The sequence below is a fragment of the Carcharhinus amblyrhynchos genome, chromosome 7, assembly GCF_965287045.1.
Source record: "Carcharhinus amblyrhynchos chromosome 7, sCarAmb.v2.hapA, whole genome shotgun sequence".
Classification (NCBI taxonomy): domain Eukaryota; kingdom Metazoa; phylum Chordata; class Chondrichthyes; order Carcharhiniformes; family Carcharhinidae; genus Carcharhinus; species Carcharhinus amblyrhynchos.
The window spans coordinates 91,119,807-91,146,729 of NC_137330.1; the positions used below are offsets into that span (position 1 = coordinate 91,119,807).

General features: G+C 42.2%; 2 protein-coding genes across 4 annotated transcripts in view; one reads left to right on the plus strand and one right to left on the minus strand.

Annotated features, from left to right (window-relative positions):
• Positions 1-14,987, minus strand: part of orc3 (origin recognition complex, subunit 3) — a 79,690-nt gene extending 64,703 nt beyond the window's left edge. The window contains exons 1-3 of one of the 2 annotated variants that reach the window (XM_080193369.1): positions 14,900-14,987; positions 10,146-10,200; positions 1,328-1,425 (exon numbers count right to left, since the gene is read on the minus strand). In XM_080193369.1, coding sequence (XP_080049495.1) covers positions 1,328-1,425; positions 10,146-10,200; positions 14,900-14,923 — 177 coding nt within the window. In that variant the 5' untranslated portion in view covers positions 14,924-14,987. Of the gene's footprint in view, positions 1-1,327; positions 1,426-10,145; positions 10,201-14,899 lie in introns of those variants that run through there. The other variant, XM_080193370.1, reaches the window with a different exon arrangement.
• A 115-nt stretch (positions 14,988-15,102) lies between these two features.
• The window catches only part of rars2 (arginyl-tRNA synthetase 2, mitochondrial), a 71,324-nt gene continuing 59,503 nt past the window's right edge, over positions 15,103-26,923 (plus strand). The window contains exons 1-3 of one of the 2 annotated variants that reach the window (XM_080192785.1): positions 15,103-15,288; positions 19,160-19,233; positions 25,392-25,484. In XM_080192785.1, coding sequence (XP_080048911.1) covers positions 25,483-25,484 — 2 coding nt within the window. In that variant the 5' untranslated portion in view covers positions 15,103-15,288; positions 19,160-19,233; positions 25,392-25,482. The remainder of the gene's footprint in view (positions 15,289-19,159; positions 19,234-25,391; positions 25,485-26,923) is intronic. The other variant, XM_080192784.1, reaches the window with a different exon arrangement.

Consider the following 26,923-nt stretch of genomic DNA (forward strand, 5'->3'; position numbering starts at 1 on the left):
GGTTAGCAGCCCACCTATCACATTCAATATTCACTCCCTCCACCACTGGTGTGCAGAGGCAGCAGTGTATGCTATCTACAAGATGCAGAAACATAGCTTAACAAGGATTCTTTGACAACACCTTCCAAAGCTGTAACCAAGAAGAACATGGGCAGCAGATGCATGGGAACACCACCACCTGCAAGTTGCCCTGCAAACCACACCACCATACCGTCTTGGAAATATATCACTGACATTGGGTCAAAATTGTGGAACTCTTCCTAACAGCGCTGTGGATTCACTACACCACATTAATCACAGTTAAAGGTGTCCTTCTCAAGGGCAATCAGGGAGGTGCAATAAATGGTGGCCAAACCTAATTTTTTAAAAAAGGAGGCATAAAAGCGCAATGTTGGAGTAGACAATGTGTAAGATCCCACAATGCAACATCAAGTTCTATTCGACTTCAATCACGTAGGAATGGTGGATCGTGGATGGTGTTCCTTATTTTTGATACCAGTAAAATATTGTGTGTCTAGACAGCAGACGAGTGCAACATTAAACATCTATCAACAGGCTGTCACTATTTAAAGTGCAAGTGATGGACTAGTCGCACCAGAAGATGCACAGCCCTCACCTTAGGACTGTCAGGATTATAAAGCAGCTCTGATGTAGGTCAGTTCCCTTCAATAACTTTTGGGTTTTAAGTTTATGTTTATTTATTAGTGTCACAAGTAGGCTTACAATGAAGTTACTGTGAAAATCCTCTCGTCGCCACAGTCCAGCCCCTGTTCGGGTACACTGAGGGAGAATTTAGCACAGCCAATGCACCTAACCAGCACGTCTTTTGGACTGAGAGGGGAAATTAGAGCACCCAGAGGAAACCCACGCAGACATGGGGGAGAACGTGCTGACTCCACACAGACAGTGACCCAAGCCAGGGTTCGAACCCGGGTCTCTGGCGCTGTGAGACAGCAGTGTTAACGATTGTGTTGCCGTGGTGTCCCTCTTAAGCTTGCCCTTTCATCTCTTTCTCTCTCTCTCGACCACAACCCCCCCCACCAGCTTATGTTGACAACGAACTTAAAACTGCATAGATACAATAAAAACTATTGAAGTTAGCCGATTAATCTGTACCAAATTAGATTGGCAGCATACTTAAATATAGTGAATTTAGACTGCATTTAATTAGATAGAAGCACAACAAAGATCCTGCAAAGTGGAGGAAGTGCAAATGGAAAGCACAATTTTATGACTTATATAAATCAATTAATGACACCTTCAGTTCAATTCATTGCTGCCCAATGCATTATTTAAACCTAAGCCAGACTTCTATAGGAGAGCTTACCTCGGTTTGCTCTTTCATCTGTTGCCATAGTGACTCGTAAGTACTAAACCGCAACCTGTCATTCTCGGAAACTGCTTTGCCGTTAATAAAGAGGTCAGCTGGAATATCGAAAGTATTACTCGGTCAGACCAAACAACATTAGAATTTATTACATCTAAACAATAAGGGTTATTCTGATCAACTGTCCAACACAAGATATATTTAAGAAATAAATATTTTAAAAGCCAGTACCTCCACTTTCTTTGCATATTCAGTGGACACCTTTACCCAATACAGCCAAAAAGCTTCAATCCGCACACTTATTGTGGGGTGAACCAGGGTAGATTTCAGCCATGTTCAGCTAGACTTCACATTGGGATGTTTTATAATTTATAGCAACAGAAACTGATAAATGATTTCCCCGTAATCCTTACTAAAATCTCGATCAGACAGCCGAGAAATATTCTACAAACATGCAAATTAGGAGCATGAGTAGGCCACTTGACCCCCTGAGCCTTCTCCGTCATTCAATAAGATGGTGGCTGACCTGACTATAAACTCAACCCCACATTCCTGCCTACCCCTGATAAATTTTCACCTCCTTGTTAATCAAGAATCCATCTAGCTCTGCCTTAAAAATATTCAAAGACTCTGCTTCCGCTGCCTTTTGAGGCAGAGAGTTCCAGGGACTCACAACCCTCAGAAGAAAGTTCTCCTCATTGCCATCTGAAATGAACGACCTCTCATTTTTAAAAAGTGGACTTTAGTTCTATATTCTCCAACAAGAGGAAACATCCTCTCCACATCCACCCTGTCAATATCCCTTCGGATCGTAAAGGGTTTGATCAAGTTGCCTCTTACTCTGAACTCTAGTGGATACAAATCTAAACTTGCCAACCTTTCCTCATAAAACAACCCACCCATTCCTGGTTATACTCCAGTAAATCTTCTCTGAACTGCTTCTAATCTTAAATAAGGAGACGAAACTATATATGATACTCCAGATATGGTCTCACCAATGCTCTGTGCAACTGAAGCATAGCCACCCCCCTCCCCCCACAATTTTTATAATCAGTTCATAAGAACATCAGAAATAGGAGCAGGAGTAGGCCATCTAGCCCTTCGAGCCTGCCCCGCCATTCAATAAGATCATGGCTGAAGTGGATCAGTTCCACTTACCCACCTGCTCCCCATAACCCTTAATTCCCTTAAAAATTCCCCTCAAAATAAACAATACTATTCTGTTAGCTTTCCTAATTACTTGCTGTACCTGCATACCAGCCTTTTGTGATCCAAGGATATTACTAAACTAGAAAGAGTGCAGAAAAGATTTACTAGGATGCTACTGGGACTTGATGGTTTGAGTTATAAGGAGAAGTTGGATAGACTGGGACTAGGGAAGAGATACAAAAGTGTCCAGAGGGGCAATTTTTTCACACAGAGAGTGGTGAGTGTCTGGAACAAGCTGCCAGAGGTAGTAGTAGAGGCAGGTACAATTTTGTTTATAAGAAGTATTTAGACAGTTACATTGGTAAGATATAGAAGAATATGGGTCAAATGCAGGCAATTGGGACTAACTTTGGCGTTTAAAAAAAAAGGCAGCATGGACAAGTTAGGCCTAAGGGCCTGTTTCTATGCTGTAAACCTCTATGACCTCTATGCAATAGGACAACACCCAGATCCCTCGGCATCTCAGAGCTCTGCAATCTCTCACCATTTAGATAGTAAGTTTTTTTATTTTTCCTACCAACATGGACAACTTCACATTTGCCCACATTATATTCCATTTGCCAGATCTTTGTCCACTTATTTAACCTACCCATGTCTCTCTGTAACCTCCTTGCATCCTCTTCACCACGAGCTTTTATTTTCCACAATAACCTTTGATTAGGCATCTTATCAAATACCTTCTGAAAATCTAAGTACAATACATCCACCAATTCCTCTTTATCCATGGCAGACGTGACTCCTTCAAAGAATTACAATAAATTGGTTAAACATGATTTCCCTTTCACAAAACCATGTTGACTCTACCTGATTGCCTTGAAGTTATCTACGTGCCCAGCTATAACACCTTTAATAGTGAATTCTAACATTTTCCCAATGAAGATGTTAGGTTAACTGGCCTATAGTTTCCTGCCTTCTGTCTCCCTCCCTTTTTGAATAAAGGAGTTACATTTATACCTTCCAATCAAACAGAACCTTCCCAGAATCTAGGGAATTTTGGAAAATTAAAACCAACGACTTAACTGTGTCATTAGTCACTTCCTTCAAGATCTCAGGGTAAAGCCAACTGCACCCAGGGAATTGTTCAGCCTGCAGAACCAACAATTTGCTCAATTCCACTTCTCTGATGATTGTAGTTTTCCTGTGTTCCTCCAATCCCTCCAGTTCCTGATTCACAGCTATTTTTGGGATGTTATTTGTGTCCTCTATAGTGAAGACAGGTGGGAAGAACAAAAGACAATACAGCACAGGAAAAGGCCCTTTGGCCCTCCAAGCCTGCATGATTCCTGCCTAAACTAAAACCATATGCACTTATGGAATCTGTATCCTTCCATTCCCATTCTATTCATGTGTTCATCTAGATGCCCCTTAAATGCTGCTATCGTACCTGCTCCCACCAGCGTTCCAGGCAGCACGTTCCAGACATTCGCCACCCTCTGAGTAAAAAACTTGCCTCGCACATCTCCTCTAAAATTTTCCCCATGCACCCCTAAACCTATGTCCCCTAGTACTTGACTTTTCTACACAGGAAAGAGCATCTGGCTATTCACTTGTCCATGCCGTTCATAATCTGGTGAACCTTTTTCAGGTCGCCCCTCAACCTCCAGCATTCCAACGAGAACAAACTGAGTTTATCCAATCTCTCCTCATCGCTAATGCCCTCCAGACTAGGCAACATCCTGGTAAACCTCTTCTGTACCCCCTCCAAAGCATCCACATCCTTCTAGTAGCATGGCAACCAGAATTGTACACAATATTCTAAATGAGGCCTAACTAAGGTTCTGTACAGCTGCAGCATGACCTGCCAATTTTTATACTCAATGCCCCAACTGATATAGGCATCATGCCGTACTATTTAATTAATTTGCTATAGCCCTATTTTCCATTATCAATTCTCCAGATGCACTTTTTATTGGACCAATGCTCATTTTGTTAATTCTTTTATTTAAATATCGATAGAAACTCTTACTATCCATCTTTATATTACAAGGTACTCTTTCGTACTCTAGGTTTTCTCTCCTTATCCATCTTTTTGTCTTTCTTTGCTGTTCATTATATAATTTCCAATCTTCTGATCTGCCACTTGTCTTTATGCAGATATGTGTTTTTTCTTAAAGTTTCATATTATCTTTAACTCTTTTTAGTTCACCACAGATGACTGGCCCGTCTCGAGTATTAGCGATGAGGAGAGTTTGGATAAACTCGGTTTGTTCTAGTTGGAATGCTGGAGGTTGAGGGGCAACCTGAAAAATGTTTACATTATGAATGGCATGGACAAGTGGATAGCCAGACGCTCTTTCCTGGGCAGAAAAGTCAAATACTAGGGGACATAGGTTTAAGGTGCATGGGGAAAAGTTTAGAGGAGATGTGCGAGGCAAGTTTTTTTTACACAGAGGGTGGTGAGTGTCTGGAACGCACTGCCTGGGAAGCTGGTGGGAGCAGGTATGATAGCAGCATTTGTTTTCCTTTGTTCTTTTGCATTGCAATGTGTCAATTCTGTATATAATGAAACATTCCTTCAAATGAACCTCTATGAAGCACATTTGCCAGTTCATTTAGCCAGTCCAGCTTTCATGCCCTCATAATCGCCCTTATTTAAGTTCAAAATACCAGTCTTGGGCACACTCTTCACTCCCTCAAAATGAATGTAAAATTCAATCATATTATGTCTACTGCCTCCTAGGGATGCCTTTATGGATATTGCACAACCAGGTCCAGTATAGCCTGCCCTCTGGTTGACTCTAGAATGTGCTCTCGAAAACATTTAGTGAACTCTTCACCTTTGTGACCTTGCCCCATATAATTTTCCAAGTGTATACGTAGATTAAAATCCTCCATAATCATCACCGTAGTTTCTGACAACTCTGTTCTAACTGAAAGCATCTGATACAAATACATTTTAATACATGGGCACTTGGTCCCTTTCCATGTCTGTAGCTTGTTCTCCCTGACTACAAGCATCAAGGAAACTATCTCCACCCCACTGGAAGTGGCTAACAAATTCTGCTCCTTGCGTCCACAGTGACAAGCAATTAGTCTCTTGATGTAGGACTTAAGAGATGCAGAGAGAAAACAGCTATCCCTCTGGCCAACTCATGAAACATGCGTGGAAAAATACCAACGTCAATAATCCATGTTGCAACACCACCTGCTGGTGAGTTTTCTGGAAAACACTCCCATTGCCAGGTGGCATCTTTCCATCTATGTAAGATGATGGGTGGGTATAGCAAATCAAGTGCACACGGGGTGAGGGTAGAATCATATATTGTAATTTGGCTGATGGTTTGAGAGGCAGGCTCTGTCACAATGCTAACTCACGTAGCATTGTGATTCTCAGGTGTCGTTGTGGGTTATTATCTTTGGTGTTGCTGCCCATTGCCAAGCCGCCATAACCACCGAGCATCACCATTTTCTCATCGTCAATGATTATCTCCCATGTGCGAACACTGATGTTTACGGCCTTCACGCCACACTTTCAAACATCCTTAAAACAGAACTTCAAGGGATCTGGCTCACCAAACAAAAAAAATCCTTGGGTATGCATTCATATTCCATCCTGGTTGTTGGAGGTCAATCATGCTCTGGGACAGCACTGTGGGAGTTTCTCAGGGGAGTATCCTAGGCCCAACAATCTTCAGTTGCTTCATTAATAACCTTCCATCCATCATAAAAATCAAAAGTGTGGATATTCGCTAATGATTGCACAATATTCAGCACTATTCGCCACTCCTCAGATCCTGAATAGTCCATGTCCAGATGGAGCAAGACCTAACAATACTCAGGCTTGGGCTGATAAGTGGGTAGTAACATTTATGCCATATGAGTGCTAGGCAATTACTATATCCAACAAGAAAGAATCTAACCAGAAACTTAACTGGACAAATCATATAAGTAGTGACTACAAAAGCAGGTCAGGGGCTAGGAATCCTGCAGTGAGTAATTCACCTCCTGACTCCGCAAAGCCTTTCACAGAATCCCTACGGTGCAGAAGGCGGCCATTTGGCCCACCAAGTCTACACCGAGCCTCTGCCTGTGCATCTTACCCAGGCCCAATCCCTGCCCTATCCCCATAACCCCATGCATTTATCATGGTTAATCCACCTAACCTACACACTTTTAGGCACTAAGGTGCAGTTTATCATGGCCAGTCCACATAAGCTGCACACCTTTGGTCTGTGAAAGGAAACCGAAGCACGCGGAGGAAAACCATGCAGACATGGGGAGAATGTGCAAACCCCACACAGACAGTCACCCAAAGCCAGGATCGAATTTGGGTCCGTGACACTGTGAGGCAACAGTGCTAACCGTATACAAAGCTTAAGTCAGGAGTGTGATAGAATGCTCTCCACTTCCCTGGACGCTCGCAGCTCCAACAACATTCAAGAAGCCCAACATCATTCAGCACAAAGCAGCCCGCTTGATTGACACCACATCCATCACCTTAAACATTCAGTCCCTTCACCACTGTGGCAGCAGCGTTTACCATCTACAAGATGCACTGCAGCAACACACCAAGGCTCCTTTGCCAGCATTTTCCAATTCTGCAATCTCTACCGTCTAGAGGACAAGGGTAAAAGATGTACTGGAACACAACCACCTGCAACTTCCCCTCCAAGCCACACATGACCTTGACTTGGAAACATATTGCTATTCCTTCACCGGTACTGGATCAAAATCCTGGAGCTCCCTCGTAACAGCACTGTGGGTGTACCTACACCACATGGACTGCAGCAGTTCAAGAAGGCGGCTCAATATCACCATCTCCTTCAGCATGGGTAATAAATGCTGGCTGAGCCAATCAAATCCACATCCCACAACTACATTGTTTTTAATTAGTTTTAATATATTATCCCATGATTAGTCTTTTTAATCCTTGCTTAAAATTTTACTTGAAGTCTTCAGTCTCACAAGAGTCAGGATACAGAACTGATAATTTTTGACCCAATTTGAAGTTAATTGTGCACCTAGTTACCAGGTACCCAAATTAATCTTTACCTTTACACGGTAGCAGATTTCCAAAACATGGATTTTAAACTAGACATAGCCTGCATGTGAAGGATAATGTAGGTTTTATTTTATGCTTTATAAACTTGAAAAAAGGGGAATTAAACTAAACAGATTGAGAGAGATGCAAGGGTAAGGACAGAATTCAGAATTAATGCAAACTTCGGGGTAGGAGAAAAGCAGCACAAAGATAGTATGGAAGGCCAAGGAATGGTTTGGAGTAATGTACTTAATACACAATGTACTTAATATCCTTAATATATGATGGCTTAAGAATGAAGTGATTGGCAATGGAGCGAGGGGGGGACCCGAAGGTGTAAGGGGTGGAGTCGAAGGTGGGAAGGCGGAGGGGGAGCTAAAGGTGGGGGGGGATGGGGGTCAAAGGGGGGAGGAAATAGAGATGGACTGAAATGGGTAAAGGAACCAAGATGGGGGAGGGTGGGGAAACCCAGATAGAGGGGGAGAGGGACCGGGATGGAGGGGGAGAGGGACCGGGATGGAGGGGGAGAGGGACCGGGATGGAGGGGGAGAGGGACCGGGATGGAGGGGGAGAGGGACCGGGATGGAGGGGGAGAGGGACCGGGATGGAGGGGGAGAGGGACCGGGATGGGAGGGCACACTGAGATGGGGAGGTTGGAGGGTGTTGGGGTGGGAGCAGCCGAGACAGAGGGGGAGGGGCCGAGACAGGCAGGGGGGAGATTTTATTCTTCAAAAGGAAGAGGTAGGTACAGTGGTTGATCTGTGACATCACTGGGGATGGCGGCGAGGGCAAGAGGGCAGCAGCAAGGGGAGGAGGGCAAGGGCGAGGGGGGGAGGGCAAGGGGAGGAGGATAAATAGAAGTAGTAAAAAGAGGATTAAATAGAGCGAAGGAGAAAAGAAAGAGGCAGTGAGATATGGAGACAGATTCAACACAGAAGATACAAGGTAGTGAGTGATCATGTTCACTGAAGTTATGGAAGACCATCTAATTTTATCAAGGAGAATTACGTAAAATGGTGCTAAATTCAGATCATCTGAAAGTTTAAATTTAAACCATATTCCAACATAGTCAGCTGGACAAACTAGCAATACAGTTGGTCATGAAGAGGGAGTAACTGCCTGCATTTTGTCATGGTCCATAAGACATGAAAACTATCATAAACTTGTAAATCAAATCTTACTTGTTGTTTGTTTAAAGATGGACTTTGCTGGATCAAAAAACACATCACATGGTTTGTAGGTTGGCTACAGTTCTGCAGACTTCCTACAGTAATTACAGGGCAGAGTTCAACTCCTTATCCCTGTGGAATCTCACACCTATCATTGTGTGGATCTATTCGAGTCAATGAGAGAAGGGAGGAGCAGACAGTCTGTCTCCCCAGGGACAGCCAACTTCTACAGATGAATTTTAAATGGTGACAGTTTTACTATATTAAAGATTTTAAACTAATTATACATTTTCTTAAGCTTCATTCCTCATAATCACTCCCGCCAATTTTAAGTATTTCTTTTTCTTCTTCCTGTGGAATGAACAGTTCTGGTAGAGGGATGCCAATCTATATCTGTACAGCTTAGCTGCAAACTGATTTTGAACAAAGCCTGGACGCAGACTGTCGCAATGACTCAGTCAGGCCTGGGAGGTATGGGGGAAGGAAATAAATATATTTTCGATTTTTACAGAATAAAATTATACATCACTGCAGTTATTGGTCTTGCTTTCAGTTTTAATCCACAGCGAAAGATAAAAATTATGATCTTTGAGTTAATAGCTACTTGGTGCAAAAGTTATGGTTATCTAGCTTAGTCCTGTTGTTATCTGCAACAATTTGACTATTATAACCAAGACACATTTGCAAAGAACTTCATTGACCATAAGGCGTTTTAAAACATTTTGCATTGTGAAAGGTGTTCAATCAATCCAAGTTCTTCTATCGTTTTCTTGTTCACATTTACAATGGAAAAAAATGTTCTGAATAATATAGGAGAGTTGGGAGGGGTGGTTATCATGTTACAGCCAACTGCCCCTTAAGTGGGTAATTAATGACTACTTGAGGGCTGTTTCCCACCTAGTCTCAATTTTCAGGCCGGTGGGAAAAGCTTAGCAGCAAGAGGTAAGGAGGCCCAGAAATTCACCCTGTTCAGGCCTCAAGTGGGGTAGAGGATTTGCACCTCTTCTCAACATCAAGTCTCTCTCCACAAGATACAACCACCCCTCCTGCCCCACTCCACCTTGGGTGTTCATTGCCCATTCCTCTGGCCTCTCACTCCTACCCCCCTTCAAATTTCCCCATCTAACCACCGCCCTCCGCCCCCACTCTGATCGGAGTCAGTTTGGACTAGCAGCCAATCAGGAAAAACCAGGAGAGCTGGTCAGCTCTACATTTTCCAAAACTGAATGCAGACATGTTTCAGCTCATTTGCAGAATGATGCGTTATTGCATTTTATTGTGGAAAGATAACATTTTTTGGCTGAAGTGGGGTGAACGAAGTACTTAAAAATTTGCAGACAGGAACAGAAACAAGTACAGAAACAAAATATAGAATGTCACTGAACATAGCTGTAGTGCATTTTGTTATAAAATACAATATTTATTTACCTAATGTCAAATTAAACCAATGTGAACAAACCTGTGACGGATGTCTTTCTCTTCTTGGAGTCTTTTGGCTTGAAAACAAAACAACCCTGTAAGGCAGAGGGAAAAAAAATCAAACCTTTTGCAGATACAGTGTCACAATTCTTAACAGTGTGCAACAATTCATTAAATCTCAGGAACCTGGAGATGATTCATCGGAAATTTGTACCTTGAACAGCTGCCTACATGAGTTCAATTCTCACATTGCAGAGGAATTTAGTTTTAACAAACTCAAGTAAGTAGAAGCAGCATAAGAACATAAGAACATAAAGCTTTCATAGAATCCCTATAGGAGGTCATTCAGCCCATCACATCTCCCTGACAGAATATCTCACACAGGCCCTTTCCCCCACCCTATCCCCATATCTCCACATATTTACCACGGCTAATCCATCTATATTACACATCTTGGGACACTAAGAGGCAATTTAGCATGGCCAATCCACCTAACCTGCGCATCTTCGGTTTGTGGGAGGAAACTGGAGCGCCCGGAAGAAACCCAGGCAGACATGGGGAGAAGGTGTAAATGGTACACAGACAGTGACCCAAGTCTGGAATTGAAACCAGGTCCCTGTGAGACAGCAGAATACAAAAACGGATATATATTTAGCATCTGCAAGTGGCTTGTCAGATTTTGCTTTTCTAACTCTGGAATAATCAGGCATGTGCTATCAGACTACAACTAGAACAGTTTTTCCCTTTCTAAATTCTACCTACTCTCTAAAGTTGCTGACTCACGGTAGAGTACAGTGCCACAGCATTGTGTTGCTTCGGTGCCTGTTCAGTTCTTCATTTAAAAAATGTTTCTTTTCACAAGATGTGGGCATCATCAGCATTTACTGTCCATCCCTTATCTGCACTTGAGAAGACCATGATGAGCTGCCTCTTGAACTGCTGCAGTTGATGTGGTGTAGATACACTCACAACACTGTGAAGGAGGGAATTCCAGGATTTTCATTCAGTAACAGTGAAGCAATGGAGACACATTTCCAAGTCAGAAGGGTGTGTGACTTGCAGGTGGTGATCCTCCCACGCAACTGCTGCCCTTATCCTTCAGGTAGAAGAGGTGATAAATTTGGAAAGTGTTATCAAAGGAGACTTGGCAAGTTGCTACAATACATCTGGTAGATGACATACGCTGTTGTAACTGGGTGTTGGTGATGGACGGAGTGCACATTTGTGGTGATGGATGGGGTCCCAATCAACTGGGCTTTTGGGCGCTATCAAGTTTCTCAAGTCTTATCGGAGCGTTGTTCATCCAGGAAAATGTGGAGTTTTGGGAGTATTTCATCACACTCCAGACTTGTAGATGATGGACAGGCTTTGGGCAATCAAGAGTTACTCGCCACAGAATTTGCAGCCTCTGATGTGCCCTGGTAGTCACAGTGTTAATACGGCTAGTCCAGTTTAGTTTCTGGTCAATGGTGACCCCCAAGATGTTATAGCAACATACAGACAGACAACTTCACAGCAGTATGAGACCATTCAGCTCCTCATGTCTGTTCTACCAATCAATAAGCTCATGTATGATCTGATTTCAACCTCAATTTCATATTCCTATGAAACTCAATAACCTTTCACCCTCATGCTCATCAAATCTATCCACCTCTGCCTATTAGTGAGTGTCACAACCATCTTTGAGGGAGAGAATTCCAAAGTATCATAACCAGAGAAAACTATTTTCCTCATCTCAATCCTAAATAAGCAACCTTTATTTTGAAGCAGCAACCTCTCCTACAAAAGAAAACATCCTTCCACATCCCCACGTCAAATCTCCTCAGGATCTTAAATGTTTCAAACAAATTACCTCTTACACTTCCAAACTCCAACAGTACAAGCTTAGCCTGCCGAACCTTTCCTCAGAGGACAACCCACCCATTCCAGATATTAATCTAGTAAACCTTCATCGAACTCCTTCTTTTACATTCTTCCTTAAATAAGGAGACCAATACAGTACACAGTAGTCCAGATGTGGTTTCACCAATGCCATGTATAACTGAAGCATTATTTCCCTTTCACAAGACCATGTTGGCTCTTCCTGACTGCCTTGAATTTACCTAACTGCCCTGCTGTAATGGCTTTAGCAATAGCTTCTAACATTTTCCCTAATGACAGATGCTAAACTAGCTGGCCTGAAGTTTCCTGCTGTCTGTCTCTCTTGCTTTTTGAATAAAGGAGTTACATTCACTTTCCCAAATTGGAGCTATATATGATGCAAAGAAATATAACTGGGACTGACAAAGAGCAATCATCGGATCCTCAGGACATTGCTGTAGGAGGTCTTCAGGAAAATATCATTGGCCTGATAAGGAGTGGAGTTGTTCATTGGTGATTACACAGTTCCATTCACAACTGCTTCTGAAGTGTTTCCAAACTACAAGGTGAGAGCAAAATGTAGTCCCATTAACTCAGTTGTATTGGCATTTGAATTTCTTGCTCGAAGGATTGTATTTCCCAGGATCTTATGCCACCTCGCCATGTGACATAATACAATTTGGACATATTTTACCCCAGTGCTGTTTGCATGACATTTTGGGCATCACACGGAGAGACAGCATTACCAGGAAGAGCTTCAGAGGGCTGGTCAAAACCACCTGTAGGACAGCGTGATGAAGACACAATTGCAGCTGGCAGAAAACCTCCTTTGTCTCCCAAGAATCAAAAGTGACAGTACAGTGGACACCACCAGGCAGAAGACAATGACAGGTCTGGCTATGGAAGGCCTGTAGTTGTACGTTTAACGAGGACCTTAAAGAACAGGATCCCGCTGGGCTGCAGCAAAAGAAATTGAGATGGACAGGTGCTAGTCATGGAGTGTTGCATGGGACAGGAGGAGCTGAGCCTAAGAATTGTATTAGCTGAATTTCAGATGATCGTGATTTCAAGTCCCTTTCCATGATTTGAGCAAATAATTTAGGCTGACATCTATAAAGGATGGAGGAACATGTAAATTATGCAGCTTGCCTGATTGTTTATGGAACAGGTACCATTCACACCTTCCACCACCAACGAACAGTAGCATCAGTATGTACCATCCACAAGATGCACCGCAGTAAGTCACCATGGCTCCTTAGGCAGCACTTCCAAACCCACGACCACTACCATTTAGAAGGACAAAGGCAACAGATACCTGAGAACGCTACTGTTTGGAAGTTCCCCTCCAAGTCACTCACCATCTTGACTTGGAAATATATTGTTGTTCCCTCACTGTCATTGGGTCAAAATCCTGGAACTCCTCCCTAATAATAGTGTGGACATTTTTACACCTCAGGGACTGCAGAAGTTCAAGGCAACTCACCGTCGCATTCACAAGGGCAAATGGGAACAGGTATCAAATGCTAGCCTAACCAACAACACCACATCTGATAAATGAATTTTTAAAAAGCTTGTCTACTCAGGTAGATGCAAAATATCTCAGTGTACTATTTGAACAAGGAGTGGAAAAACACTACTATTGTCCTGGTCAATACTGATACCCCAATTAAAATTACTAATAATTAGGTTCTCTGGAACATATGTAATTTCTTGTCTGAAGGTGATGAAACAAGACTGCTCTCAATGCTACTGTGTCAAGTAATGGATAATGCAAAATCAAAACACAGTAAGGACCAACTTGTGGTTGAATCAGGAGATCCAACCTTGTTTGCAGGTCCATGGTATACATCCAAATGTTTAACGAAAACAAAACATTTGAGTCCTCCTATTTCATACTTCGCCTGATACAGCGTTAAATCAGTTTGCTAGGCACGAGGTGAGATTAAATACATAGTTCTTTGGCATGTTAACTAGCCTCCAACGTAAAAACAGCTAAAGTTGGAATGTATGCATGGAGTCTTTAAACCATCTGCGAGTTTTACTGCCATTTTTCAACCTCAATCATGACCATTCCCAGTTCCCAGCTCACCAAATTCAAGATGTGGTGCTACAGATCTCTAGTTTCACAGATCACTGATATGCTCAACTGTTAAATAAACACCACCTATCAACATTGATAGGCGTGCTCAGCTCTGACGAAGGGTCATCATGATTCCAAACTCTGGCTCTATTCTCTCTGTAGGAGAGTTACAACACCAGGTTAAAGTCCAACAGGTGTATTTGGTAGCAAACACCACTAGTTTTTGGGGCTCTGCCCCTTCGTCAGGTGAGTGGGGAGTTCTGATCCCAAACAGGATATATAAAGACACACACTCAGTTTACAGAATACTGTTTAGAATGTGAGTCTTTACAGCTAATCAAGTCTTAAACGGACAAACAATGTGAGTGGCCTCTTTTAAGGTCAAACCAAATAAACAAAGTTAATTCAGGACAAAGTAAAAGGGGCAGCTCCCCAAAAGGAGGGGGGAACAGCCCGAACAAAATCAAAGTACAAAGGAAACTTAAAAACATTAAATTGAAATGTGATCATTAGGGTCGATAATGCACCCCAGCCCCTGCGGTGCCCAACAGGCACGGAAGGCGTCAATGTGAGTGGAGAAAGCAATAAACATAGGTTAAAGATCTTTCCCAGTCCAACGCCAGCATCTCCACATCAGTGACTACCATCTATTCCCTCTGAACAGGTGCTGTCAGAACTTGCTGTGATTTTCCAGCATTTTCTATTTCTTGCTTCAAGATTCCAGCATCCGCAGCAATTTGTACTTTTATACTGAGCTTAGCTGTCGTGTTCAGTCGCTGGTACATCAGCCAGTTGTGTGTGTATGTGTGCAGCAGTCCCTGGGCTGCACCCTCCTCAGTGACAGCAGCCTTTACCTTAGACACAGAGCTGGTCGCCATTGTCTCCGCGTTCTCTTTCCGAACGCCGGCTCGCGCGCTGCGCTAGCAGCCAATCAGAGCGCCGTCCCCCCCCCACCTGCCCGGGAGGCGGCTGAGCCGCCGCTATTGGCTGACCGTGCGCCGGGTTCACAGGTCAGAGTTGGGAGGTCAGAAGGCGGGTGGCAGTGTGTGTGCGCATGTGCGTTGTTGTGTGCTTGCTATCGGGGGGGATTAGCTGCAGATCTGAAGTTGGCGGAGTGAAGGGTGTGCAGCTGACTGGTTGCAGGCACGGTCTCAGGCGGGGAATTGAATGTGGGTTCCTGAGTTTGAGCTCTGAGGCGAATGATGGTATGGCTTGTCTTTTCCGCCGGTCTATAGCAGCCCAGGTACGTGCAGAGAGCAACGTCTACTTTCAGGGGGTTGCCTGACCTTCAGCTGTGAGCTCGTTGGATACCTTGCACTGTGTAAATGCACCAATTTCTGCCAGTTTGCTCATAACCATTTATGGAAAAAAAATTTCGGAAACCATTTGAAGCTATTTGAAAAATGGAGAAACATTGGACTGTATGCTTTGCCTGCTACCTAAATTGACATTAACTAGAGGGGCTATTTTTAAGCTATTATCCTTTTCTTTCAATGTTCAATTATATTTTTCCCAGGGTGGAAATAATTCGTTGTTAAACAAAAGTTGTAAAATTTGATTAAACTATATCAGATCAGCTAATTGCCATTATCATGGACAGTGAAGTAAGGAAGAATATTTTGCAGTAAATGATTATGTCACAAAATCTTCTTTCTAAGCACCAAAGTTTGCTTTAAGCAATGAAGTTAGAGTAGGTTTAATGCACTTTTCTTCCACTCCAAGCTCTATCTGTCTGGCTGTGACACTGAAACTGTGAATTAATGCTCTTGAGAAATTCTGCATTCCAAATAAATAAAACTTAGAGTTGAGCCCATAATCTAGGTTGATGCTTCAGTGTAGCATTCCTGAAGTTCTGTGTAGTTGGAGGTGACAGTTTTAGAGTGAAATTTTGACTACAGCCATGCCTACTTATTCAGGAAGAGCAATGTGCTGTTGCTGTGAGCTGCCAAACGTTGATTTAAGAACATAAGAACATAAGAAATAGGAGCAGGAGTAGGCCATCTAGCCCTTCGAGCCTGCCCCGCCATTCAATAAGATCATGGCTGATCTGTCGTGGCTCAGTTCCACTTTCCCGCCCTCTCCCCATAACCCTTAATCCCTTCTCTTATCAAAAACCCATCAACCCGCTTCTTAAAAATATTTAGCGAGGCAGCCTCCACCACTTCAACGGGCAGAGAATTCCAGAGATTCACCACCCTTTGAGTGAAGAAGTTCCTCCTCAACTCTGTTCTAAACCGCCTCCCCTTTATCTTGAGGCTGTGCCCCCTAGTCCTACTGTCTTTTTTGAGCGGGAAGAGTCTCTCCACCTCTATCCTATCCATCCCATTCATCATCTTATACGTCTCAATGAGATCTCCCCTCATTCTTCTAAACTCTAACGAGTACACCCCATCCAATGAAAAAATATTTAGTTGATCAAAAATAAAAATGCAGCAGCATGATGACATAGTGGTTAGTATTCCTGTCTCACAGTGCCAGGGACCTGGGTTCAATTCTGGCCTTGGGTGATCATGTGTGAAGTTTGTAAGTTCTCCTGTGGGAGTTTTCTCCTGTGGTCAAAGATGTGCAGGTTAAGTGGATTGCCTGTGCTAAATTGCTCCATTGCGTCTAAAGATGCGTAGGTTAAGAGGGTTAGTGGGATAAATGCGTGAGATGATGGGGGGTGTGGGGGGGAATTAGTCCTGGGTAAGATGCTCTGTCAGTGAGTTGGTCCAGACTTGATGGCCTTAATGGCTGCCTCCTGCACTGTTGGCATTCTATGATTCTACTGGAAATCTGAAATTATAACAGAATATGCTGGAAACATTCAGCAACATCTGTGAAGAGAGGAAGGTAGTGCGTACATTTAACGTTGTTGATCTTACTCTAGAGTACTGACTAAAGTCATTGGCTTGAAACATTAATCATGTTGTTGTCTTTCATTGATGCTGCCTGACCTCTGTATTTCCAACACAGTTTAAGTTATCATTTATCTCACTTGATGTTTACTGTCTGCAAACTGGCTGTTTGGTTTACCTACAATGCATGCTTAATACATTGTGGAACTCTTTGGGATGTTCTGAGGATGTGAAGTGCTACATATATACATTTTTTCCCCTGAGGAAATTGTTAATTTCTTTGGTTTACATTTTACACAATTTCAAGTAAACTTAAGACAATAGGATTGCCTGTCTAATAGAATAAATAAAAATTTATAACATAGGAGGCCATTCAGTCTATTGTGTCCATTTTGGATGACAAGCCATCTAGTCTAATTCCACTTTCCAACTCGTGGTCTGTATCATTTTTTGACCAATTAAATGCTATTTGGTGATTTTTGCGTGGGAAGGGTCAGGAAATCAGTGTTTGCCTTCTAGATTACGGGACTTCAAATGCATGTCTAAGTGTTAAGGTGGCATGGTGGCACAGTGGTTAGTACTGCTGCCTCACAGTGCCAAGGATCTGGTTTTGATTCCCAGCTTGGGTCACTGTTTGTATGGAGTCTGCATGTTCTCCCTGTGTTTACGTGGGTTTCCTCCGGATGCTCTGGTTTCCTCCCATAGTCCAAATAACGTGCTGGTTAGGTGCATTGGCCATGATAAATTCACCCTTAGTGTACCCAAACAGAAGCTGAAGTGTGACAACTAGGGAATTTTCACAAACTTCATTGCAGTGTTAATGTAAATCTACTTGTGACTAATAAACTTGACTTTAAATACTGTGAGGGTTTCTGCCTCTACCACCCTTTTAGACGTTGAGTTCCAGATTCCCTCCATCCTCTGGGTGAAAAATGTTTTCTCTCAAATCTTCTATAAAGCCACTTCTTGCCTGAAATCTGTATCTCATGGTTGTGGACTGCCCAACCAAGGGAAACAGGGCCTTTCTATCCATTCTCTAACTAGACCCCTCATACACTCCTTTAAGTCTTCCATCAGTTTCCTCTTCCAAAGCATACAACTTGGCCTATCCAATCCTTCCTCACAGTTGAAATTCTTTCGTTCAGCTCATAAATCTCTATTTCTTGTGCAATCACGTTTTTCATATACTGTAGTGTAGAGATCAGAACTGCACATTGGTTAGGCCACAGCTGGAGAACAATAGCGACCGTGTGAGATTGTTGTCAATGTAGGCTTGATGGGCTGAATGGCCTCCTGCATTGTAGGGATTCTATGGTTCTATAAACTTCCCTGCTGTTACATGCCTTGACTAATCCCATACACATTCTTGTACACTTGACCTACCTGTCAGCCACCTTCTGAAGTCTGTGGGTTCCTCTACACTTCTCAGTATCCTCCCACTTATTGTGCATTCCCTTGCCTTCTCTTTCTCAAGTGCATTTCTTCACAATTCTCCAGAAGTATTTCTGTCATTTTTCTTTTAACGGTGAGTAGATGTTTCTTGATGTATTCAGTAGAAGCTTCAGGAACAGTGCATACTGTGTAATTTTTGCAAGTCTTAAGTTGGAGGGGTTGGAATTATTACTTATGCTGCTTCAGTGACTTAGCTCAAATCATTTGATCCTGAGAAAAGATGAATGGGCATAGCAAAGTATATTGAAATGCCTTATGCCTAAGGATAGTTCCTATTCTTCCTGTTCCTACATTTCCGATGTTATGACAATTTAATATACTATTTCATTTGAATCTCTTAATTTTGTGTAATCGTAAAATAAATATTTCAATTTTTGCTAAACAATTTAGTGTAAAATACAATGTATCATAAATGTTGTATACAACTTATTTAAGCAAACTAACAACCATGGGATTTCCTCAATTGGCTGCAAGTTTAGCGCAAAGTCATCTCTAACTGCTATATGAAGTAGGCACTGTTAGCATAAAAAACTACTTGTAAGGTTTTAAATATTACACAAATAAAAGAATCCCAGGAACAGTTATGAGACAGTAGTGTAATATTGAAGTTAAAATGATTGTATGAGCTTCACTCATCCAGTTTGCTGTTTTGATACTTTATGATTAGATTACTGCTGCATCATCCCAGATGCCCATTCTGCATGTATATTGAAATTAAACTTTTTAACTAGAAACATAAATGATCTGGTATGTCTTTATTATTTCAAACACTTTTTTCAGAAAAGCACTTTCTTAACAATATTTTAATGTAATTGTTTTTCTCAGCTTTCCAGAATTCTGGGAACTCCTACAGAGAAGCTTATTCCCATGGTGTCAGCCGTTCCTGTCTCCAAAAAACAGTAATTTAACACTTACATATATTTCATATGCACCACTAATTTAGATTGTATTGTGACAAGTCTTATGTGTTATTAGCCAGTTGATGGCTCTGTGGCCCCAGTGTCTGTAGTGGGCTAATTGACGTGGCTGCTAATGCAGTAGCAGTCACATGATTATCCAGAATGCATTCTGCCTTCAGTTCCTCTTCTGCCTCCCTCCCTCCCTGCCTCATCCATTCCATTCCCATCAGATCTTAACCCACACTATTCTCCATTCTTTGGTCATCAAACCTCTCGTTATGTTTCCTCTCTCTTTTGCTGAGCACAGTCAAGTAAATGAATGGTGTATGAACTTTCTGACTGTAAATTAGACATTTTGCACAAATGGAACGTAATTTTAATTTTAAAAAGAAAGGAAAAAGACAGTGTGGGGAAATGAATGATGCTGTGATTGCTCTTTTTACTGAAGGAATTATGCTAACCCATGTAGTGTTTGTGATACTTATCCAGATGCATCTTTTACCAGTGAGTGAAAAATTACAATGCAATTTTTTTGGGAGTTCATTGGCCGCTTTTGAATCCAGAGCTTAGGGAAAGGATCAAGGTACAAGGCTGAAAAGAGTAGGACAGGATTCTTAATGACTTGCTTCTGTCAAACTTTGGATTTGAAAGTCTGAAGATGGCCAGATGAAGAGAAAATTTAAGAGAGCATTGAGATCTTGGGGAAATAAGGTCACAGATTGTAAATATGTTTAACATATCAATATGCAGACAAGCACTTCTGTGTGTTGTGCGTATCATTCTCATTAGTGTAATGTTAATTACTTGCAAATTAGGAAAAATAGATCTTTCTGTATTTTCTATTTCATTACATAAATAAATTTTCTGTTCAATTTCAATCTTTATCTCTGTCATACGGTTAATGGTATAAATGTTGCAGAGATCAAAGTAAGTGATCTTGGTACGGGAGAATGATTTTGGCTGTGAACCCAGTTCAGGGGAGCAGAGGTTATGGTAAGCGCTGACCAGTATTGGTTTTGATCTTCCCAGTGCTGATCTGAAAGAAGTGATCACTTTGTCATAATTTGGTGACAGGTTGTACAGTATAGTATGAATGCACAGATATAGAGTGAGCTCAAAGAAGTACTGGTGTAGTTGTTCATGAAGACTGATCTCGTGCTTGTGAATGATGCAGATAATTAACCTCTTGCAGCACTACAACCCTCCAATTTATAATTGCCCCACAGTTGGTGGCCATGCCTTCAACTGCTAAGACCTCAAACTGTGGTGTTTCCCTTCTTAAATCACATCTCTACCTCTACTCATTTCTCAGATGCTCCATAAAACCTATCCCTCGTGGTCTTGCTGTAAAACATCTTGAGATCATTGCGCCTAGTCAGATGAGGTGTAGCTGAGTTTTTAGATGATGTCCTAATTTCATGGTTACTGGTAAATATTGTCACAGGCGTTGAAAGTGTAGGAAAGCTAGACTCCTCTTTTTGACGAGAAATTTTACATCTAAAAACATTAACGTTTGAATGTGATAGTTTATCTTTTAATCCCATGTAAATTTCACAGCGTTTAGGAACATAGGAACAGAAGTGGGCCCTTCAGCATGTTCTACCATCCAATAAGATCATGGCTGATCTGTGGCCTAACTCCATGTACCTGTCCTAGGCCTATATCCCTCGATACCCTTGCTCAATAAAAGTTTGTCTAAGACTTAAATCTAACAATTGAACCAGCATCAACTGGCGTTTGAGGAAGTGTTCCAAACCGCCTCCACTCTCTGGATATAGAAATGTTTTCTACCATCTCTCCTGAATGACTTGCCCCTAATTTCCAGATTAAGGCCTCTCATTCTCGAGTCTTCAATGAATGGAAACAGTTTGTCCATATCCATCCTGTCCTTCCCTGTAACTATTTTCTAGACTTCTATCAGATCTTCCCTCAACCTTCTGAATTTTAGAGAATAAAGGCCTAATTTGCCTATTCTCTCCCTGTGTCTTAACTCCTGAAGTCCATTTATTTCGCAATATATAAAACTGAAATTAAAAATGAAGGGGGGTAGTTTACTGTTCATGAGAATACTTCAATGTAATTGGCTGTTTATCCTGCTTAATGACGTTAACGTTGCTGGGGATCCTCTTGACATGGAACAGATCGCCACTGCCATTGGAAGGGGGGAATTTTGTGCCACAGAGATTTCTGGATCTATTTGGGCAGCATTTTTTAAGATCAATAATAGCTGGTTTTGAACACAAAGACAAGAATTAGGAATTGGAGTCGGCCTTTCGTGCCTGCTCCACCATTTGTTAAGGTCATGGCTGATTTGATAGTTGTCTTAACCACCTACCTATCTGCCCCCTCATAATTCTTGACTTCTTTGTCTATCAAATATCTAACTCAAGCCTTGAATGCATAAAATGGTCAGCCTCTATTGCTTTCTGGGGAAGAGAATTCTGCAACTGAACAGCCTTGTGAGAGGGGGGAAAAACTCTCCGCCATATCAGTGTCAAATGGAAGACCCCTTATTTTTAAACTAACTATCCCCTAGTTTTTGACTGCCCCAGAAAGGAAGCACCCTCTGTGCCCACCCTCAGGATGTTTAAATGCTTCTGTAATATCACCTAGAACATAGAACAGTACAGCACAGTTACAGGCCCTTAGGCTCTCTGTTGTGCCGAGCTATGTCCGAACCCAAGATCAAGCTATCCCACTCCCTATCATTCTGGTGTGCTCCATGTGAATATCCAATAATCGCTTGAAAGTTCCTAAAGCGTCTGACTCACTATCACAGCAGGCAGTGCATTCCACACCCCAACCATGGGTTTCTTGATCTTGGGATTGGACATAGCTCGGCACAACATTGAGGGTCGAACGGCCTGTACTGTGCTGTCGTGTTTCTATGTTTCTTTTCTATGTAACCACTCTCTGTGTAAAGAATCAACCTCTTGTTCTTTTTAACTCACCATGAGTACAGATCCAATTTCCTCATAAGCTAACCCCTTCATCCCATGAATCAGTGGAGTGAACCTTCTCTGAACTACTTCAAATGCATTTTCAAGTAAGGAGACCAAAACTGTGCACAGTACTCCAGATGCAATCTCATTGAGGCTCTTGCACAGCTGTAGCATCACCTCCCTACTTTTACACATTTTCCCCTTGCAATAAATGCTGACTTTCCATTTGCTTTGACACTGATCACAAAATGTATACAATCTATCAATGTTTCCCATCCCTTGTTCCAATCATTAGGATATTTTTCCCATGCTGGTGCAAATTTAATAGCCTGAATGCTCAGTACACCCTGCCCTAAAGCTAGCCAGCATCACATCTCCGCTTTCCAGTGACTGGGTGAGGAAATTGTAGTGTAAAGAAGCAATGCTTTGCGAAAGACAAGAAACTGAACATAAATGATGTTTTTAATGTTCAGAATGGTCCAAAGCTATCTCACAGATGTAGGCAGTGAGTAATAGTGAATGGTGATTGAATTAGGCTAGATAAACAAAAAGCATGGGGAAAAATGGTTTTCAGGAGTTCTTTTGAAAGCAGTGACTAAAGCAGAGTTAATCTCAGTAATCTACAGACTCTCTTTCTCATGTCCAGTGCATGGAACCTGAAGTTGAGCCATTCCTGCCCTTATGAAAGAAGGTGGCTGGCCCTAGGACACTACCCTGAGGAACTCCTGCAGTAATCTCCTGGAACTGAGCTGATTGGGTGGCACAATGATTAGCTTTGCTGCCTCACAGCATTGGGGACCCAGGTTCAATGCCAGCCTTGCGTGGAATTCCAGACTCTGGAGTTTGCATGTTCTTCCCATGTCTGTATGGGTTTCCTTCAGATGCTCTGGTTTTCTGCCATAGTCCATAGATGTGCAGGTTAGGTGGATTAGCCATGAGAAATCACCCTTTAGTATCCCAAGATGTATAGGTTTGGTGGGCCAGCCATGGCACAATGGGTGAGGTTACAGGGGTAGGGCCAGGGGGAGTGGGCCAGAGTGGGATGCTCTGTTGCAAACTCAGTGAGCTGAATGAATGATTAATTGATCCTTCTGAGCTGTAGGGATTCTACTCTATTCTATGATCTCTAAACAGTACCACCAACTTCCTTTGTGCTAGTTATGACTCCGACTGGTAGAAAGTGAAAACCACTGGTCTGAGTCACACCTGGCACAAAGAAAGATGGTTGTGTTTGTTGCATGTCAATTATCTCAGCTCCAGGAGCATTGATGCAGGAGCTCCTCAGGGTAGTCCTAGACCCAACTGTCTTGAGTTACTTCACCAATGACCTTCCCTCCATTGTAAGGTCAGAGCGGGGTTGCTTACTGATAATTGCAAAATGTTCACCATTTGCTACTCAGATGTTGAAGCAATCCATGTCCATAAGCATGGGCTTGGGCTGACAAATGGCAAGAAACATTTGTGCTACGCAAGTGCCAGGCAGTTACCATTTCCAACAGAGAGAACCCATCTATCTCCCTAATAGCATTCAATGACATTACTATTGCTGAATACCCCACTATCAATATCCTGGGCATTACCACTGACCAGAAACTGAGCTGGACTAGCCATATAAATATTGTGGCTAGAAGAGCAGGTCAGAGGTTGGGAATTCTATGGAGAGTAACTCATCACCTGACTTCCCAACCTGTCCACCCTCTACAGGTCTTGTCTAGATCAGTGCAGCTCTCAACAGTACTCAAACTTCAACACAAAGCAATCAGTTTGTTTGGCACCCCATTTATTTCCTTAAACATCACTGCCTCCACCACTGACACTCAGTCACACCAAGATGTACCATCTGCAAGATCAGCTACTCATCAAGGCTCCTTTGATAGCACCTTCCAAACCCATGACCTCTATCACCTAGAAGGACAAGGGCAGCAGGTGCCTAGGGACATCACCAGTTGCAAGCTCCCCTCCAAGCTACTCACCATCCTGACTTGGAAATGTATTGCTGTTATTTCATTTGCTTCCAAACAGCAGCACTGTGGGTGTTCCTATGACACATGAACTGCAATGGTTCAATAAGACAGCTCGCCACCACACTCTCAAGGGAAAATAAGAATGACTTCATAAGCTAACCCTTTCATCCCTAACCAGCAAAGCCCACACTCCATGAATAAATTGGAAATACTGAAATGATTAATAAGAATTCTGATTAGGTTTTCCCATGCTGACTTTCTTACCCCTTCTTATCTCCAAATCCAATACACACTTTGAAAAAATGTAAGATTATAAAATCAAAGTTCACCATTGTTCTATGTGATGTATTTATCTTCAAACGATGAATGCTCATTATTTTCTCAGAAGAATAGGTAAAGTAATGGAGATTAGTGATGTGATGAATTAGAATTAATGCAATAGGTAAAAGCTGAAGGGAATTTTAAAGGTTCAAAGAATGTATTACTATTTTAGATACAGTACTTTATTTAATCAATATTCATTTTTAAGCAGTAATGTCTTACGGCACATCCTAACACAGTTATGTAATAGTCTTGTTGAAGACAGTCAGAAATGAAGTTAAAAGCTGGCCATCTGCAATGTACTAGATTCATAGAATCTCTACAGCACAGGAGGCCAGTTTGGTCCATCGAGTCTGCATCGACCACAGTCCCACGCTTAACACCTCATATTTACCATGCTAGTCCCTCTGACGCTATGGGACAATTTAGCACAGCAATCCATCTAAGCCACACATTTTTGGACTGTGGGAGGAGCACCTGGAGGAAACCCATGCAGACACAGGGAGAACATGCAAATTCCACACCGTTACCTGAGGTCTCTGGTGCTGTGAGGCAGCGGTGCTAACCACTGTGCCACCGTGTCACCCATTACTAGCAGTAATGCTTCTTGTTTGCTGAACCAGGGCCACTATTTAGGTTGTGCTGACAATAGCTGCGTATTTCCACCATCCTTTCTTAAAAAAAAATCTACATTAGATGGCATAATAAGATTTGTAATAAGACGCCAGTAGCCCCATGGATTTGACCTGGTAGCTTGCCATTAGCAAGACAAAATGTCCTGGCATGTTAGCATTAGCGAGACAAAATGTACTGGCACATCTGTGGGCAAGTTACATATTTCCCAGAACTTTACACATACTCCAGAAAACTAGGATCAGTAGATGAAGTTAACTCTGTGTTACTGTGTTTGTGTCTGATTCTGTCTCTTTAGGCAATAACATGGGATAGGGTTCCGATTGCCATTGATATTCTACCTGTCCTGGAATCGGGCAGAGGAAGGTGGGCACAACTGGACAAGAGGAATGTTAGTGCAACAATTCATTCATAAATTTGCAGCCATCGTACTCATCTGTCCGGAAACACCATTACAACACCCAGTTGTTTCTTAAAATTATGTTAAGAGTTTAATTTTTGCCTGCACTATATCGGAATTCATTCCATGTATTGGTTATTCTGTGTGGAAAATAATTTCCAGATATCATTACCATATTCTGCCTTTTACTAACTTGAATCTCCTTGCCCTGCACTTGTAATTTCATTTGAGTAATTAATCAAGATTTGCCTTCGGTGTCCTGCATGCCGTCTATAAGGCCACTTCCCAGATACTCCCTTTCGAAGTTTAAAAAAGCCCCAGAGTGGGGCTCTCCAGCCCCGTCGTGGCAAGGCCTGCTGCAGGAGGTTTGGTGGTGCAATTTAAAGTCCATTCACTTTCGGCGGGACTGGACGATTGGGGCACTGTTTGAGGCCGGAAAATCCTGCCGTCCAAATTTAAGGATATGCTTGAACTTTTATATGAGCTCTACTTTCCTATCTTCATAATCCCTTGATTTGGTGCCTCAAAATTTATCAGTTTTGGAACGTTCTCTTGATATCCTCTAGGGCAGAGAATTCCAAAAGTTCACAAATATGTTGGATGAAGTAATTTCCTTGTTACTGAGAGGATGATGCCCAAGTTGTAGTTTCTCCAGCCAGGGGAGCAGTTTCTCTGCATCTATCCTTGTCAAGCCCTCTATGAATTTTATATGTTTCAATGAGACTAGCTCCTTAAACTCCAGATAATACAGGTGCAATCTACTCCCAGCATATGGTCATTCATTATAAATCCAACTGCTAACACTCATGGATTAGCATTCAACAACTAAATCTCCCTTGTGCCTGTGACAAGAAATGGATATAATACTCAGTGTGGATCTACTAGACTACTATATAGTTTAACTATGATTCCTCTGAATTATGTAGCTCCAACATTGTTCTTAGCTTTGATTGTTGTGCTGTGTTTGTTAGATGTGTTTAGTGTTGAGCCTACTGGAACACTTGGGTCTCTTTCTGATTCATTCTTGGTCATCTCAACATCATTCATTGAGTACCTATATCTTTCTTTATTTACTTGGTCTGCATTAAACCTCACCTGCTAATGCCCTGCCGGTGTATCTGTTTTATCCAACTCTTTCTCTAATTTCTGAGCTGCTTCCACTAATTCGACAGCTAATTCCTAGGCTGGTATCAATATGTTTGTCCACCTTGCATGGGTTTCTGCACCCAGATTATATATATGATTGAGAAGTAGTAGTAGTCGTCACAAAAATTGATTCCATATAGTGCTTATGCTCTCCCAAACCTGACGCGTTTTCTGAGTGTTATCCTCCAGCTGGTATCTTATCTCACGGAAACACTCCACACCTTGGGAGTTCAATCAATAGACTTTCCTCTGAAACTTTATTGGATGCTATTTTGAGATCTGGG